The sequence below is a fragment of the Pristiophorus japonicus genome, chromosome 20, assembly GCF_044704955.1.
Source record: "Pristiophorus japonicus isolate sPriJap1 chromosome 20, sPriJap1.hap1, whole genome shotgun sequence".
NCBI classification, from domain to species: Eukaryota; Metazoa; Chordata; class Chondrichthyes; family Pristiophoridae; genus Pristiophorus; species Pristiophorus japonicus.
The window spans coordinates 68,581,893-68,596,937 of NC_091996.1; the positions used below are offsets into that span (position 1 = coordinate 68,581,893).

General features: G+C 52.5%; 1 protein-coding gene across 3 annotated transcripts in view; it reads left to right on the forward strand.

Annotated features, from left to right (window-relative positions):
• Positions 1-15,045, forward strand: part of alad (aminolevulinate dehydratase) — a 40,068-nt gene that overhangs the window by 4,512 nt on the left and 20,511 nt on the right. For all 3 annotated transcript variants that reach the window (XM_070863453.1, XM_070863454.1, XM_070863455.1), the window contains exons 4-6: positions 7,332-7,428; positions 9,439-9,574; positions 10,671-10,754. In XM_070863453.1, coding sequence (XP_070719554.1) covers positions 7,332-7,428; positions 9,439-9,574; positions 10,671-10,754 — 317 coding nt within the window. The remainder of the gene's footprint in view (positions 1-7,331; positions 7,429-9,438; positions 9,575-10,670; positions 10,755-15,045) is intronic.

A 15,045-nucleotide genomic window follows, 5' to 3' on the forward strand; every position in this document is an offset into this window, starting at 1 on the left:
CTCTCGCTCGCGCGCGCGCCCCCTCTCTCTCGCTCGCGCTCGCGCGCCCCCTCTCTCTCGCTCGCGCGCGCCCCCTCTCTCTCGCTCGCGCGCGCGCCCCCTCTCTCTCGCTCGCGCGCGCGCCCCCTCTCTCTCGCTCGCGCGCGCGCCCCCTCTCTCTCGCTCGCGCGCGCGCCCCCTCTCTCTCGCTCGCGCGCGCGCCCCTCTCTCTCGCTCGCGCGCGCGCCCCCTCTCTCTCGCTCGCGCGCGCGCCCCCTCTCTCTCGCTCGCGCGCGCGCCCCCTCTCTCTCGCTCGCGCGCGCGCCCCCTCTCTCTCGCTCGCGCGCGCGCGCCCCTCTCTCTCGCTCGCGCGCGCGCCCCCTCTCTCTCGCTCGCGCGCGCGCCCCCTCTCTCTCGCTCGCGCGCGCGCCCCCTCTCTCTCGCTCGCGCGCGCGCCCCTCTCTCTCGCTCGCGCGCGCGCCCCCTCTCTCTCGCTCGCGCGCGCGCCCCCTCTCTCTCGCTCGCGCGCGCGCCCCCTCTCTCTCGCTCGCGCGCGCGCCCCCTCTCTCTCGCTCGCGCGCGCGCCCCTCTCTCTCGCTCGCGCGCGCGCCCCCTCTCTCTCGCTCGCGCGCGCGCCCCCTCTCTCTCGCTCGCGCGCGCGCCCCCTCTCTCTCGCTCGCGCGCGCGCCCCCTCTCTCTCGCTCGCGCGCGCGCCCCCTCTCTCTCGCTCGCGCGCGCGCCCCCTCTCTCTCGCTCGCGCGCGCGCCCCCTCTCTCTCGCTCGCGCGCGCGCCCCCTCTCTCTCGCTCGCGCGCGCGCCCCCTCTCTCTCGCTCGCGCGCGCGCCCCCTCTCTCTCGCTCGCGCGCGCGCCCCCTCTCTCTCGCTCGCGCGCGCGCCCCCTCTCTCTCGCTCGCGCGCGCGCCCCCTCTCTCTCGCTCGCGCCGCGCCCCCTCTCTCTCGCTCGCGCGCGCCCCCCTCTCTCTCGCTCGCGCGCGCCCCCTCTCTCTCGCTCGCGCGCGCCCCCTCTCTCTCGCTCGCGCGCCCCCTCTCTCTCGCTCGCGCGCGCCCCCTCTCTCTCGCTCGCGCGCGCCCCCTCTCTCGCCCGCGCGCCCCCTCTCTCTCGCTCGCGCGCGCGCCCCCTCTCTCTCTCTCTCTCTCTCTCTCTCTCTCTCTCTCTCTCTCTCTCTCTCTCTCTCGCTCGCGCGCGCGCCCCTCTCTCTCTCTCTCTCTCTCTCTCTCTCGCGCGCGCCCCCTCTCTCTCTCTCTCTCTCTCTCGCTCGCGCGCGCCCCCTCTCTCTCTCTCTCTCGCTCGCGCGCGCGCCCCCTCTCTCTCTCTCTCTCTCGCTCGCGCGCGCGCCCCCTCTCTCTCTCTCTCTCTCTCGCTCGCGCGCGCGCGCGCCCCCTCTCTCTCTCTCGCTCGCGCGCGCGCGCTCCCTCACCCCCCCTTTCTCTCGCTCGCGCGCGCGCGCTCCCTCGCCCCCGTTTCTCTCTCTCGCGCTCCCTCGCCCCCCCTCTCTCTCTCTCTCTCTCTCTCTCTCGCGCTCCCTCGCCCCCCCTCTCTCTCTCTCTCTCTCTGTCGCAAGCGCTCCCTCGTCCCCCTCACTCTCTCGCTCTCTCTCGCGCTCCCTCGTCCCCCTCACACTCTCTCTCTCTCTCTCTCTCTCTCTCGCGCTCCCTCGCACCCTCTCTCTCTCTCTCTCTCGCACTCCCTCGTCCCCTCTCTCTCTCTCGCACTCCCTCGCCCCCCCTCTCTCTCTCGCACTCCCTCGCCCCCCCTCTCTCTCTCGCACTCCCTCGCCCCCCCTCTCTCTCTCGCACTCCCTCGCCCCCCCTCTCTCTCTCGCGCTCCCTCCCCCCCATCTCTCTCTCTCGCGCTCCCTCCCCCCCTCTCTCCCTCGCGCTCCCTCGCCCCCCTCTATCTCTCGCGCTCCCCCCCCCTCTCTCGCGCTCCCTTGCCCCCCCCCTCTCTCGCGCTCCCTCTTTCCCCCCCCCTCTCTCTCGCGCTCCCTCGCCCCCCCCTCTCTCTCGGGCTCCCTCGCCCTCCCCCTCTCTCTCTCTCTCTCTCGCGCTCCCTCGACCCATCTCTCGCCCCCCCCCCCCCTCCCTCCCACTCTCCCTCTCTCCCCCTCACCCTTTCACTATCTCTCTCTCCCTCACCCCTCACTCTTATAAGAACATAAGAAATAGGAGCAGGCCATTTGGCCCCTCGAGCCTGCTCCGCCATTCAATAAGATAATGGCTGATCTGATCATAGACACATCGAAAATAGGTGCAGGAGTAGGCCATTCAGCCCTTCATGTTCTCAGCTCCACTTCCCTTCCCATTTCTCCATAACCCTTTATTCTCTTATTGCTCAAATATCTGTCTATCTCCGCTGTAAATACATTCAGTGATCCAGCCTACACAGCTCACTGGAGCAGAGAATTCCATAAATTTACAACCCTCTGCGGGAAGAAATTTCTCCTCATCTCAGTTTTAAATGGGCGGCCCCTTATTCTAAGACTATGTCCCCTAGTTTTAGTTTCCCATTTGAGTGGAAATATCCTCTCTGATTCTACCTTGTCGAGCCTCCTCATTATCTTATAAGTTTCAATAAGATCACCTCTCATTCTTTTGAACTCCACTGTGTATAGCCCCAACCTACTCAACCTATCCTCAAAAGTCAAACCCCCCCCCCCCCCCGCCCCCCCAATCTCTGGAATCAACCTAGTGAACCCTCTCTGAACAGCCTCAAATGCAAGTATATCCTTCCTTAAATACGGAGACCAAAACTGTACGCAGTACTCTCGGTGTGGTCTCACCAGTACCCTGTACAGTTGTAGCAGGACTTCTCTGCTTTTCTACTCTATTCCCCTTGCAATAAAGGCCAACATTCCATTTGCCTTCCTGATTACTTGCTGTACCTTCATACTAACTTGTTATGTTTCATGCATAAGGACCCCAGGTCTCTCTGTACTGCAGCACGTTGCAATTTTTCTCCATTTAAATTATAATTTGCTTTTCTATTATTTCTGCCAAAGTGGATAATCTCACATTTTCCCACATTATACTCCACCTGCCAAATTTTTGCCCACTCACTGAGCCTGTCTATATCCCTCTGCAGATATTTTGTGTCCTCCTCACAATTTACATTCCCACCCGTCTTTGTAGCATCAGCAAACTTGGCTACATTACACTCGGTCCCTTCATCCAAGTCATTAATATAGTTTGTAAATAGTAGAGGCAGCCCATTAGTTACTGTTTGCCAACCGGCAAATGACCTGTTTATCCCGGCTCTCTGTTTTCTGTTAGTTAGCCAATCCTCTATCCATGCTAATATATTACCCCCAACCCTGTGAACTTTTATGTGGTACCTTATCGAATGCCTTCTGGAAATCCAAATACACTACATCCACTGGTTCCCCCTTATCCATCCTGCTCGTTACATCCTCAAAAGAACTCCAGCAAATTTGTCAAACTCGATTTCCCTTTCATAAAACCATGCTACAAAGCCCTGGTTAGACCACATCTGGAGTAGTGTACCGCACCTTTAGAAAGAATGTATTGGCTTTGGAAGGAGTTCAGCGCAGGTTCACCAGAATGTTACCAGGGCTCCAAGGGTTAAATTATGAGGAGAGGTTACATAGACTGGGCTTGTATTCCCTGAAATATAGAAGGTTAAGGGGTGAGCTGATTGAGGTTTTTAGTTAAGAAATTGATAGGGTAGGTAGAGAGAAACTTTTTCCGCTGATGGCAGGATGAGGGTGGGGGGCGACGAGACTAGGATGAGGGGACATAACCTTAAAATTGGAGCCAGGCCATTCAGGAGACACTTCTTCACACAAAGGGTGGTCGAAGTGAGGTATTCTCTCTCAAAAAGCAATAGATTCCAAGTCACTTAATATTTTTTTTAACTGAGGTTGATAGATTCTTGCTAGACTGGGGTATTAAGGGCTAAGGAGCCAAAGCAGGTGGATGGAGTTTGGATGCAGATCAGCCATGATGGAACTGGCTCGAATGGCTGAATGACCTCGTCCTGTTCCCATATTCCTCGGTTCCCTTGCGATCTCTCGAGGCGTAGGCCCACTTTCAAGCTGAGCTATTCCAAAACTAAGTGGTCTGGACTTTCTGTGACTGCCTGCTCAGACATAATTCACTCTGTCGGAGAGGGGGAGAGGGGAGAGCAAGGGTGTGTGTGAGAGCGAGAGAGAGAGCGAGGGTGTGCGAGCGAGAGAGAGCGAGGGTGTATGTGAGAGAAAGCGAGGGTGTGTGTGAGAGAGTGAAGGGGTGAGGGAGGAGGAGTCAGGAGGGGGGGAAGAGAGAGTGAGAGAGAGAGATTTACAATCTATATTAATGACTTGGATGACGGGACCGAGTATAATGTAGCTAAGTTTGTTCATTATACAAAGATGGGTGGGAAAGCAAATTGTGAGAAGGACACAAAAAATCTGCAACGGGATATGGCTAGCCTAAGTGGGCAAAAAGTTGGCAGATGGAGTATAATGTGGGAAAATGTAAGGTTATCCACTTTGGCAGAAAAAATAGAAAAGCCAATTATAATTTAAATGGAAAAAATTGCAAAGTGCTGCAGTACAAAGGGATCTGGGGGTCCTTGTGCATGAAACACAAAAAGTTAGTATGAGGTACAGCAAGTAACCAGGATGCCAAATGGAAGGTTGGCCTTTATTGCAAGGGGGATGGAGTATAAAAGCAGAGAAGTCTTGCTGCAACTGTACAGGGTATTGGTGAGGCAACACCTGGAGAACTGCATACAATTTTGATCTCTGTATTTAAGGAAGGATATACCTGCATTAGAGGCAGTTCCGAGAAGGTTCACTAGGTTGATTCTGGAGTTGGGGATTGACTTATGAAGATAGGGTGAGTAGGTTGGGCCTATATTGAGTAGGTGTTCAGAAAAATGAGAGGTGATCTTATCGAAACATATAAGATAATGAGGGAGCTCGACAAGGTGGATGCAGAGAGGATATTTCCATTCAAAGGGGAAACTAAAATTAGGGGCATAGTCTCAGAATAAAGGGCCACTCACTTAAAACTGAGATAAGGAGGAATTTCTTCTCTGAGGGTTGTAAATCTGTGGAATTCTCTGCCCTAGTGAACTGTGGAGGCTGGGTCATTGAATATATTTAAGGTGGAGATAGATAGATTTTTGAGCGATAAGGGAATAAAGGGTTCTGGGGAGCGGGCAGGGAAGTAGAGCTGAGTCCATGATCAGATCAGCCATGATCTTATTGAATGGCGGAGCAGGCTCGAGAGGCCAAATGGTCTGCTCCTGCTATTTCTTGCGTTCTTATGCTGTATAACTGCAGTAAAAATTCCTCCCCTTTATATTTTAGCCCTCTGATTATGTTTTGTACCTGACGACGACTACACTTTGCTGATCTGTGTACATCTTTGTTACTTTCCATGAACCAGGCAGCCTTGGGATTTGTGTGTTCTCACTCTGAATACGCTATACTGTTCATTCATGCAGTTTATGTAATACCATTCAGTGAGGTTGTGAAGATAGCAGCAAAAGCTGTCAGGAGAGGGGCAGACCCCGCCTCACACTGTTCTTCAGATCAACCAAACAACAAGTTGTACGGATCTAATCCCAGCCGCTGTGTCTGTGTGAAGCCGATCTGCCCTCACAAGCTAGTGTGTGTGTGCTGGCCGCAGATAGATGTGGACAGTGACACAGCACAGCTTCCTTGCTCTCAGTCACAGTAACCTTGCAGTGCAGCAGCCTTATCATGTTCTGCAGCACCTTGTGACTCACTCCTGACATGACACTGGCTCTCCTGATAGGAATGTGAACCTGGGAATTCATCCTGACCAGCCAGGGCCAGAGCCAGGAGATAAGCTGAAGTGTGGCCAAGACTGCAGATTGAGAGCAGCCTGTGCTGGTGTGTTCACTGCACGCAGCCCTGTCTCTCTGCTAATTCGATTCAACCTGACCCGGTGACGGGCACGGCTGTCTCTTGGATACTTCATAGATCTCCATCGATATAGCCTGAAGTTTTCAACAAGAAAAACTTACACTCTGCACACATTTTAAATATTTTTGTTGTTGCAACTTGAGCTACAAAGCCCAGGCGACCCCTCTCCTCTAACCGGTGACCCCCCTTCCCCCTCGCGAACCGGTGACCCCCCTTCCCCCTCGCGAACCCGTGACCCCCCTTCCCCCTCGCGAACCCGTGACCCCCCTTCCCCCTCGCGAACCCGTGACCCCCCTTCCCCCTCGCGAACCCGTGACCCCCCTTCCCCCTCGCGAACCCGTGACCCCCCTTCCCCCTCGCGAACCCGTGACCCCCCTTCCCCCTCGCGAACCCGTGACCCCCCTTCCCCCTCGCGAACCCGTGACCCCCCTTCCCCCTCGCGAACCCGTGACCCCCCTTCTCCCTCGCGAACCCGTGACCCCCCTTCCCCCTCGCGAACCCGTGACCCCCCTTCCCCCTCGCGAACCCGTGACCCCCCTTCCCCCTCGCGAACCCGTGACCCCCCTTCCCCCTCGCTAAACCGTGACCCCCCTTCCCCCTCGCTAAACCGTGACCCCCCTTCCCCCTCGCTAAACCGTGACCCCCGTTCCCCCTCGCTGACCCGTGACCCCCCTTCCCCCTCGCTGACCCGTGACCCCCCTTCCCCCTCGCTAAACCCAACCCCCTCCCTCCTCGCTAACCTGGGACCCCCCCTCGCGAACCCAGTACTCCTCCCCCCCCCCCCCCCGCTAACGCAGGGGTAGCCCCCCTTCCTCGCTAGCCATAAAGCAGACTGAGCTAACCAACCTGCCTGCAAGGGTGCTAAATGAAGTGTTTGGGCAGCAACCAGTCTCTCCTCGGGGGTGAGCCCACAGCACCAAACCCAACCCAACTTGGCAATCTCGCAGCTGCAAGATGGTGCGGGGTGAGCGCCAGGAGCTAAAGCACGTTGTTGGGGCAGAGTGAAGAGGGTCTTGCCCTGCAGCCTCCTGTGCTGTCGTCCACGTGGCAGTGCCAGATCCTGACACTGGCTCCCTGACATGGATAGGTTCCCCCCTCCCAGCACGAGCATCACTCACCTCAAGTACAAAACTCGCCGGGAAAAATAGGGAGTTGTTTAATTCCAAAAACCAAAGCTGTTTTAGGCTTTTTGAATGGAGGAGCTTTGCATCCTGCTAACTTGTTGTTAGGTGATCATTACAGCCTCACTTCTGTTGTGTGAATGCTGTGTATTTCAGGCTGCTGGTTAGCAAGGCATGTCTGATGGTTCCCCCAGAGTGTGGGATGGCTGTGCAGTGCATTCCCCACTTTGGTTTAGCAGGGCTGGCCTGCTGGGTGAAGTCTCGCTGTAATTGGAGCGGGTTTGTCTCAGGGTCTCACTCTCCACCTGTCTCCCAGGTACGGTGTCAATAAACTGGAGGAGATGCTGCGCCCCCTTGTGGACGAAGGCCTGGCTTGCGTGTTGATCTTTGGAGTTCCAGCCAAACTCCCCAAGGTAGGACTGAAAGAAGCACTGAGACTGAGCTAGCTCCCGGAAGAGGGACTCCCAACCTTGTACTGCCCCTTTCACTACAGTCTACCTGCGTATCTTTATAAACATTGGGCCAGAAATTGTGGTCAGAGGCAGATGCCTCCGACCCAAACATTTTTTTTACGAAACTACCTGGTGGTCCCGGAGGAACGAACACTTGCGCTCTGAGGCCTAGATGTACAGCCCAGCACAGAGGCCCATACATCCCGGGACAGTATGGGCATCCTAGGATCACGTGGGCCTGGAGCACCAATGAAAATAGAGTACTCTCATTGATAGTAATGGTGAGTTCTGTTTGTATGGATCTCCGAATACCATCAATGAGAATACCCCACAAAACACAAACGCAATACATAAATAAAAAAACACCTCACATATTTAAAATTAATTGAAATTGAATTAAATTAAATGTTTTAGAATTAAAAAAAAAATGTTTTAGTAGGGTTAAAAATAAACTTACCTTAATGGACAGGATTTTCAATATAAAGATGAGTCAGAAAATTTAATTTTTCTATTTTTTAAATCTCTTACTGTGGTAAAAGCCGGCCTTATGCCTGCTTTTACCAGGCGTAAGAGTTTTAAGGACATTCGCTGGGCAGGAGTTGGGCAAATAGCCCAAATCTCCACCCATGAAGACCCTTCTCTCAGGGATGTGTGCGGTCTTTGACAGATCGCAAGTGCTGGGTTTAAGCGCATGCCTGAGCCTAGAACCTAAGGCCTTTTTCGGGTGCATGTGTTCACCATATGCACCAGGAGTGGCCGCAATTAACAGCCCATTATCTTTTGTGCTGTTGAGAGCTTGTTGCAGCTTAAAAGAAAGAAGGACCTTGCATTTACATCACACCCCGGGCGGGATGTCCCAAAATGTTTGGCAGCCAATCAGCAATGTTTTTGATGTGTGGTCGTTGCCCTTATGCAGCAACCAATTGGCACACAGAATAATCCCACAAGCAGCAGTGAGCCAAATAACCTTCACCTGTTTTGATGGTGTTGTTTGAGAGATTAAAAACTTCACAGTTTGAGAGCTTTTCTGCAGAAGAATAAATTCTGTTAAGCGTTTCACAATGAATAATTCATAATTTATCTGCTACGGAGAATTGGAAGCATCAAACATTGCATTACTGAAACTGTTCCAGCGTGGTGGTTTCGGGTGGAAGTAAGCAGCTGGAGACACTATTTCAAGTGTTTTTTGTCAATTACTGCAATATGCTGGCTGGCACCTCTGCCCCTCATGCTGAGACAGCACCTCCTGAGTTCCACGTGCCAGCTTGGCTCAGTTGCTTGCCCTCTTGTCTCTGGGTCAGAAGGTTGACCAGTTGAGATGCCACACAAGTTCACCAACGCATAATCTAGGCTGTTTAAGTTATCCGCTGTGGCCCAATGGGTTGCATGCTTGTCTCCGGATCAGAGGTTGTGGATTCAAGTCCCACACCAGAGACTTGAGCACAACAATCTAGGCTGACACTCCCAGTGCAGTGCTGAGGGAGCGCTGCACTGTTGGAGGGGTCGTCTTTCAAACGAGTCATTAAACCGAGGCTCTGTCTGCTCTCTCAGGTGGATGTAAAAGATCTCATGGTACTATTTTGAAGGCGTTCTCCCTGGTGTCCTGGCCGATATTTATCTCAAAACTAACACCAAAAACCGACACTGGCGATAACTCCCCTGCTCTTCGAAATAGTGCCCTGGGATCTTTTACATCCATTGAGAGAACAGACATGGCCTCGGTTTAACGTCTCATTTGAACGACAGCCACCTCCGACAGTGCAGCACTCCCTCAGCACTGCACTGGGAGTGTCAGCCTAGATTTATGTGCTCAAGTCCCTGGAGCGGGACCTGAACCCACAACCTTCTGACTTAGAGGTGAGAGTGTTGCCCACTGAGCCACAGCTGACACTGACACATTAAGAGACTGAAGGTGGGCAGCTCCTGATTTGCTGGCACTCGGTCTTAGAAAGGCTGTGTTTTCTCTGCCAGGATGCGAGAGGGTCCGGAGCAGACTCGGAGCAGACCCCAGCCATCCTGGCCATTAAAAAGCTGCGGAGCATGTTCTCGGAGCTGGTGATTGCCTGCGACATCTGTCTGTGCCCGTACACCGACCACGGGCACTGCGGTAAGCACAGCTGGGATTAAAACTTTCGTCCTACACTCACCCCAGAACACACCGAGCCCCTCCTACTCCTCAGCTTCAGGCTACACAATGGGTCACCTCATACGCACAGAGACAGCATGTCAGCCTGAAACTTGTGTGTCACGTGGTGGGTGATCAGCACTATATCTGGGCCAGGTGTAAATTGATCAGACGGGCCCCGATTGTACGGGGAGGAGGGGTAAGGGGAGCTCGGCCTCAGCAGATGCCACACCCAGTGAGTCTGGAGGACGTGGAGACCCTGCCTATCTTAGCGACCGGGTCTCAGTCCCATAACCTCCATCAGAGTCCTGCCTGAACCAGGCCACTACCCCTAGCGGGCGGGCAGGAATGGGAGTCCGGCGGTTGGAGGCCGCAGCCAGGGACCCACGGGAACGCCTGCGATTGGGGCAGGGGGAGGCTCTGGCCTCTGGCCTCGATTGGAGAGGATGTGGGATCCCGGAGCAAGGGAAGCCAAAAGCCTCCTTGTGAGGCCTGGGGAAGCTCTCCTGCACCATTGGCCCACAATGAAACGCAAAATTCGGGCCCACGATCACCTTCCAGTAGCTCTGGCCTGAGGGTGAAGCCAGATTGCAGCCCCCTGATTTGGGATAAGGGCGGGATATTGGGCACTAATGTTCCCCAAATTCTTTTGGGGTGCATGGTCCCTTTTACAGGCTTCGCGGCATATTCAAGGTTTTGTGCATGCAGGAAATTTCACATTTGATCAGCCGGACACGGGATGCGCGGGACTGGGAGACAGTTGTGTGGGAACATTGATGGGAATGGGCTCTGGGATGAGGGTAGGGAATGGGCTCTGGGATGAGGGCAGGGAATGGGCTCTGGGTTGAGGGCAGGGAATGGGCTCTGGGTTGAGGGCAGGGAATGGGCTCTGGGTTGAGGGCAGGGAATGGGCTCTGGGATGAGGGCAGGGAATAGGCTCTGGGATGAGGGCAGGGAATAGGCTCTGGGATGAGGGCAGGGAATGGGCTCTGGGATGAGGGCAGGGAATGGGCTCTGGGATGAGGGCAGGGAATGGGCTCTACACTGGGGATCACGGCTCTTCGTTTTTTTGTCCCAGGAATACTCCGGGAGGATGGAACATTGAACAATGAAGCAAGCTGCCAGAGGCTGGCAGAGGTGGCACTGGCCTATGCCAAGGCAGGTGAGTGCAGAAACCGGAAGCAATGAGCTCTCCAAAAGCTCTACTTTTATAATAACAGAAAGCTCGGTGGGTCAGAGGGATCATGAGATCCCTCCCTTATTGCACAGAAATGAACCTATTCACCGCCAAAAAAGTGCAAACAAAAGTGACGGGTCCAAGCATCATGTGATGGAGCTGACTGTTCGGCATGAAGTGGGCCCAGCGTGCAGGGGTGAAAGGTCACCCTGTCTGCACATGAAATGAGCTTCACTGGTGTTGACCCAGTGGCTGGCATGGGGAATGGAACTGGCTGAGGGGGGCATCAGGTGGTGAGTGAGGCTCACTGTTGGGTTGGTTCACAGAATCATAGAAATTTACAGCACGGAAGGAGGCCATTTCAGCCCATCGTGTCCAAGCCGGCCGACCAAGAGCCATCCAGCCTAATCCCACTTTCCAGCTCTTGGTCCGTAACCCTGTAGGTTATGGCACTTCAGGTGCACATCCAAGTATTTTTTTAAAAATGTGAGGGTTTCTGCCTCTACCATCCTTTCAGGCAGTGCGTTCCAGACCCCCACCACCCTCTGGGTGAAAAACGTTCCTCTCATATCTCCTCTAAACCTCCCCCCAATTACTTTCAATCTATGCCCCCTGGTTGTTGACCCCTCTGCCAAGAGAAACAGGTCCTGCCTATCCACTCTATCCAGGCCCCTCATTATTTTATACACCTCAATCAAGTCTCCCCTCAGCCTCCTCTGTTCCAAAGAAAACAGACCTAGCATCTCCAATCTTTCCTCATAGCCAAAGTTCTTCAGTTCAGGCAACGTTCTTGTAAATCTCTTCTGCATCCTTTCCAGCACAATCACATCTTTCCTGTAATGTGGTGACTGGAACTGCACACACTACTCCAGCTGCGGCCTAACCAGTGTTTTATACAGTTCAAGCATAACGTCCTTGCTTTTGTATTTTATGTCTCAACTAATAAAAGCAAGTATTCCATATTCCTTCTTAACCACCTTATCTACCGGGCCTGCTACCTTCAGGGATCTGTGGACATGCACTCCAAGGTCCCTTTGTTCCTCTACACTTTTCAGTGTTGTACCGTTTGATGTGTATTCCTTTGCCTTGTTAGACCTCCCCAAATGCATTACCTCACACTTATCCGGATTGAATTCCATTTGCCACTGTTCTGCCCACCTGACCAGTTCATCAATATCTTCCTGCAGTTTACAGCTTTCTTCTTCATTATCAACCACACAGCCTTATTTTAGTGTCATCAGCAAACTTCTTATTCATACCCCCAACATTGAAGTCGAAGTCATTGATATATTTACCACAAAAAGCAAGGGACCTAGTACTGAGCCCTGCGGAACCCCACTGGATACAGCCCTCCAGTCACAAAAACATCCATCAACCATTACCCTCTGCTTCCTGTCTCTGAGCCAATTTTGGATCCAACTTGCCACTTGGCCCTGGATCCCATGGGGTTTTACTTTCATGACCAGAGGGAGCGTTACCCTGAATCTAGCCGGTTATCTACTTTGTGCACGATGTTGACAACTGAGCAGAAGAATGGAAATGCAGCCAGCTCCCAAACACTGACCTTGACTGAATGAAAATTCCCAATGGAATTATGTTAAAAACATTCCCATTGTGAAGTTATTTATATTCAGCCTCTCTGCCTGCTCCCAGGATTAAGCACAGCAAAGGTATCTGATTCTGCTGCAGAGGTTGGGATGAGGCTCAGTAGAAACATAGAAACATAGAAATTAGGTGCAGGAGTAGGCCATTCAGCCCTTCGAGCCTGCACCGCCATTCAATAAGATCATGGCTGATCATTCCCTCAGTACCCCTTTCCTGCTTTCTCTCCATACCCCTTGATCCCCTTAGCCGTAAGGGCCATATTTAACTCCCTCTTGAATATATCCAATGAACTGGCATCAACAACTCTCTGCAGCAGGGAATTCCACAGGTTAATAACTCTGAGTGAAGAAGTTTCTCCTCATCTCAGTCCTAAATGGCCTATCTCTTATCCTAAGACTGTCCCCTGGTTCTGAACTTCCCCAACATCGGGAACATTCTTCCTGCATCTAACCTGTCCAGTCCCGTCAGAATCTTATACGTTTCTATGAGATCCCCTCTCATCCTTCTAAACTCCAGTGAATAAAGGCCCAGTCGATCCAGTCTCTCCTCATATGACAGTCCAGCCATCCCTGGAATCAGTCTGGTGAACCTTCGCTGCACTCCCTCAATAGCAAGAACGTCCTTCCTCAGATTAGGAGACAATTAGGAGACTGAACACAATATTCCAGGTGAGGCCTCATCAAGGCCCTGTACAACTGCAGTAAGACCTCCCTGCTCCTATACCCAAACCCCTAGCTATGAAGGCTATGAATACCATTTGCCGCCTTCACCGCCTGCAGTACCTGCATGCCAACTTTCAATGACTGATGAACCATGACACCCAGTCTCGTTGCACCTCCCCTTTTCCTAATCTGCTGCCATTCAGATAATATTCTGCCTTTGTGTTTTTGCCCCCAAAATGGATAACCTCACATTTATCCACATTATACTGCATCTGCCATGCATTTTCCCACTCACCTAATCTGTCCAAGTTACCCTGCAGCCTCTTAGCGTCCTCCTCACAGCTCACACCACCACCCAGTGCAGTGTCATCTGCAAACTTGGAGATATTACACTCAATTCCTTCATCTAAATCGTAAATGTATATTGTAAAGAGCTGGGGTCCCAGCACTGAGCCCTGCGGCACTCCACTAGTCACTGCCTGCCATTCTGAAAAGGAACCATTTATCCTACTCTCTGCTTCCTGTCTGCCAACCAGTTCTCTATCCACGTCAGTACATTACCCCCAATACCACGCTCTTTGATTTTGCACACCAATCTCTTGTGCGGGACCTTGTCAAAAGCCTTTTGAAAGTCCAAATACACCACATCCACTGGTTCTCCCTTGTCCACTCTGCTAGTTACATCCTCAAAAAGTTCCAGAAGATTCGTCAAGCATGATTTCCCTTTCATGCTGACTTGGACCGATCCTGTCACTGCTTTCCAAATGCACTGCTATTTGATCCTTAATGATTGATTCCAACATTTTCCCCACTACTGATGTCAGGCTAACCGATCTATAATTACCCGTTTCTCTCTCCCTCCATTTTTAAAAAGTGGTGTTACATTAGCTACCCTCCAGTCCATAGGAACTGATCCAGAGTCGATAGACTGTTGGAAAATGATCACCAATGCATCCACTATTTCTAGGGCCACTTCCTTAAGTTCTCTGGGATGCAGACTATCAGGCCCCGGGGATTTATCGGCCTTCAATCCCATCAATTTCCCTAACACAATTTCCCACCTAATAAGGATATCCTTCAGTTCCTCCTCACTAGACCCACTGTCCCCTAGTACGTTCGGAAGGTTATTTGTATATTCCTTTGTGAAGACAGAACCGAAGTATTTGTTCAATTGGTCTGCCGTTTCTTTGTTCCCCATTATAAATTCACCTGAATCCGACTGCAAGGGACCTATATTTGTCTTTATTAATCTTTAGAACTCTGAAGGACACATTTGACCCTCCTGTCCTGTCCCATGTTGCTGTCACAGTTTCAGTGTCTGGTGAAGCACTGAAATTAGCAATTATTTAATTCAGTTCTCTGGCACCTTATTGAATACAAAAACAAAGTTAATGAAAAATGCCGAAATATGAATTGTGAATGTTGTGTTCAATATGATGTGCTGTACACTTACTTGCTTCTGTTGCAGGTTTTTTAGTGAGCTAGAGAAAAATCTCCAATGTGTCTAACTCAGTTGATGTGTCTGTCCCTAACCCAGGGCTCCTTGTGGTCTAGTTGGTGCTGTGCATCATCACAGCTGTCCCACAGCTGTCTGAATGTAGACACAAGCTTGTATTAAGGAGGCAAGAGAATCTGAAACCGAGCAATTCTGGGAGTTAAAACATGGTCTGTTAATGGGACTGGTCTACACGCAGGGTAGAGAACACTCTGATCGACACTGGCGCTGCGAGGGCCACTGGCGCTGCGAGGGACACTAACACCAACAACAACTTGTATTTATATAGCGCCTTTAACGTAGTGAAATGTCCCAAAGCGCTTACAGGAGCGTTATCAAACAAGATTTGACACCGAGCCACATAAGGAGATATTGGGGCACATGTCCAAAAGCTTGGTCAAAGAGGTAGGTTTCAGAGAGCATTTTAAAGGAGAGACAGAGGGGTTTCGGGAGTGAACGCTACATCTTTGGGCCTAGCACTTGAAAGCCTCATGATACAGAAACAGTGAGTGGC